The sequence below is a fragment of the Cottoperca gobio genome, chromosome 16, assembly GCF_900634415.1.
Source record: "Cottoperca gobio chromosome 16, fCotGob3.1, whole genome shotgun sequence".
Taxonomy (NCBI): Eukaryota; Metazoa; Chordata; class Actinopteri; order Perciformes; family Bovichtidae; genus Cottoperca; species Cottoperca gobio.
The window spans coordinates 26165738-26168453 of record NC_041370.1 but is presented as its reverse complement, the minus strand read 5'-3'; the positions used below and the strand labels follow the sequence as shown (position 1 = coordinate 26168453).

Here is a 2716-nt window from a genome sequence, read left to right as displayed (position 1 = left end):
TGGTTTGACTCGGCCCTCCTGCCTGCCCCTGCCTGAGCTGGGCCTCGTGCTCAACCTGAAGGAGAAGAAGGCTGTCCTAAACCCCACCATCAAGCCTGAGCTGGGGGTCGGCACTGTGATGGACACAGCTGTCAGTATAGGCATCCATGGTGTCGGCATGAGCTACGCAGCAGTAAGTGGTGTGGGGTCATTTCAGGCAAGACATACGACATCACGCAGCAACTTGACTTTCATTGGTCTCTTTGCTAATGGTGATGTTATCAGCAAGCTGCGTTGGTGGTCTTTATTTCCCTCCACTCGAGTGTCTTTGATTTACTAAAGCAGCATAAAACATTTCAGATGGCACACACATAGAACCTCATAAAAAACAGTTATTTTAGGTTGAATCTATGTAATTATGGCTACTAAAGTGCTGCCAACAGTATTTGGCTGTACATCGTTCCCATTGCATCACCATTGCACCCAGAATCCTCAGTGTTAAGAGCACTTCTGGCTATAAAACATCTCTGGCAGCTGTATTATCAGCAGAATCCTTACATCAGAATTCTGCTCAAAAAACATTAATTTGTGTTGCAAACTCATCTTATTATTAAAGGTACATTTCTATAAAGAACAATAAGTAAGCCACACTACTACATATTAAAGTTTGTTTGTGTGTCCAGGTGGATGAAGAGCCTGATCCCATTTCATTAGGGGTGTGTGGGGTGGGCCAGCCCCCCCAGGGCCTGAAAAGGAAGGCTGAAACCCCACTGGGCTCTCCTCCAGAGCCAGGACAGATACTGCAGCAACAGGAGGATGAGGGGAGAGGAGGGCGCTACAAGATCAGGGTAACAGACCGCTCTGGCATGACCTTTTGATTTTCTGCACTCTCCTCTCTCTTCTGTTTCAGGTTATTCATTAATCAACTTCGGTTTTGCTGAAACCTGCAATGTTCTGTGACAATAACGTCTCTGCTGCGCCAAAGACTCGGACGATGTTCTGTTATTGGTGTTCACATGTAGTTCTGTGTGTTGTAGTTCAACACAATGGAAGAAGAAGATATTGATATGGAGACGGTTCATGATAGTCAGGCCTTCATTCACCATCATCTCAACCTGTTGGAGAGACCGTCGACACCAGGTGAGCACACCCACATTACCAAAAATAAATATGTTAGCCATAGCCTGGTTACACACACACACACACACACACCTACACACACCTGTCCTCTTTCTGTTTTTAGGTAAAGAGCCACCGTCCGTGGAGCAGTCCATGCTCTCTATGCCTGCCACGCCCGTCCCGACCTTCTCCAAAGAGACCACCTCCTCGTCCTCCAAACACGGCGGGGAACATGGCCACCACCATCACCACCACCATCACGAGCACAAGAAGAAGAAGAAGAAGCACAAACATAAACACAAGCATAAGCACAAACATGAAAGCAAGGACAAGGAGAAGGACAGAGAGAAGGACAACTCCCATGCCTACAGTAACAGCCCGGCCAGCGGCAGGTCGCTGCGCTCGCCCTCTTTGTCGGACTGAACATCTGGAGGCCAGTTCGCTTTCCAACTGCTATTGGTTCAGTCGTGGTTAACAGGTTACAGCCATCTGAGCACGGAGACACAGAATGGAAAGCAAAACATGTTTAGTTTATCTAAATATTCAGTACTCGTGGTATTATCATAGAGGAAGACTCATTTGGACAACGTGTAATAAAATGTAATGCTCAGTTAAACGCCACTGATGCAGAGACAGCAGCCACACACACACACACACACACACACACACACAGACACACACACACACACACACACACACACACACACACACACACACACACATACAGACAGCTTTCAGGAGTTTGAGGAGTTGCAACCACATACACCCCCCCCCCACAGAGACACTCTGGTGTGCCTCACCCCACAGCTCAGTTCCCTTCAGTTCAACATGTTGGTGCTGCGGCTTCTTCTGGACTTACTAACAACATTCTCCTGTTTGCCCTGGAAATGAAACAGGAATCTTCTGTACATTTTTTACTGTACAAGTGAAACTCAAGTAATATTAGTATGTTTTTTAAGATATGTCATTGTTGACAATGAAACACTTTTGTCTTCATGATTGTTTTAACTACATTGAGTCCATGTATGGCTGTGTTTACTCTGGCACGGTCTCTTAGCTTTGATTAGTTTAAAACAATGAACACAACGTGCAGAATTCAATATTCCCCATTTAGATGACCAGAAGGGGATCCAAATTGTAATTCAAAAGGTTAAGGAAAAAACATTCTTGCCGACTTGCCTGAATAAAACAATAAACGTTCATGCAAAGATTCTTGACATTGGTTAAATAGTCCCTGTCGGCATAAATGATTACTTGTGCGTGAATTCTCCGGGGACCCTCGTCTCCAGTGTGTTGATGTTGTGAAACCTTCTTGGGATTACAAAGTGTTGACCAGGTGTTTAAAATACTTGCTTCCTCTTGTTAAACACAATAATCTCCTGAAAGCTATGACACAGTATTGCTTTCACAAGTGTAGGAGATGCAAAGAAGTCATGACAGACATGTAGAGATAACATTTAAAGTAGAATTCACAAGCTTTGTTGGAAATGAATGATGCTTAATTTAGGAGCGTGGCTCAAATGTTTTCTTCTTTAAAAATTAAAGTAGAATCTTTCATTTTCGTTTTCGTTCAAGACTTGTTGATTTAATTTTTTTTTTAATAAATTGAGTGAAATAA

The 2716-nt window shown here is 43.9% G+C and overlaps 1 protein-coding gene across 3 annotated transcripts in view; it reads left to right on the top strand.

Annotated features, from left to right (window-relative positions):
• Positions 1-2716, top strand: part of taf2 (TAF2 RNA polymerase II, TATA box binding protein (TBP)-associated factor) — a 30206-nt gene extending 27490 nt beyond the window's left edge. For 2 of the 3 annotated variants that reach the window (XM_029451370.1, XM_029451369.1), the window contains 4 exons: positions 1-172; positions 663-827; positions 1017-1119; positions 1223-2716. The exon at positions 1-172 is cut by the window's left edge and continues 58 nt beyond it. In XM_029451370.1, coding sequence (XP_029307230.1) covers positions 1-172; positions 663-827; positions 1017-1119; positions 1223-1521 — 739 coding nt within the window. In that variant the 3' untranslated portion in view covers positions 1522-2716. Of the gene's footprint in view, positions 173-662; positions 890-1016; positions 1120-1222 lie in introns of all 3 variants that reach the window. The other variant, XR_003833703.1, reaches the window with a different exon arrangement.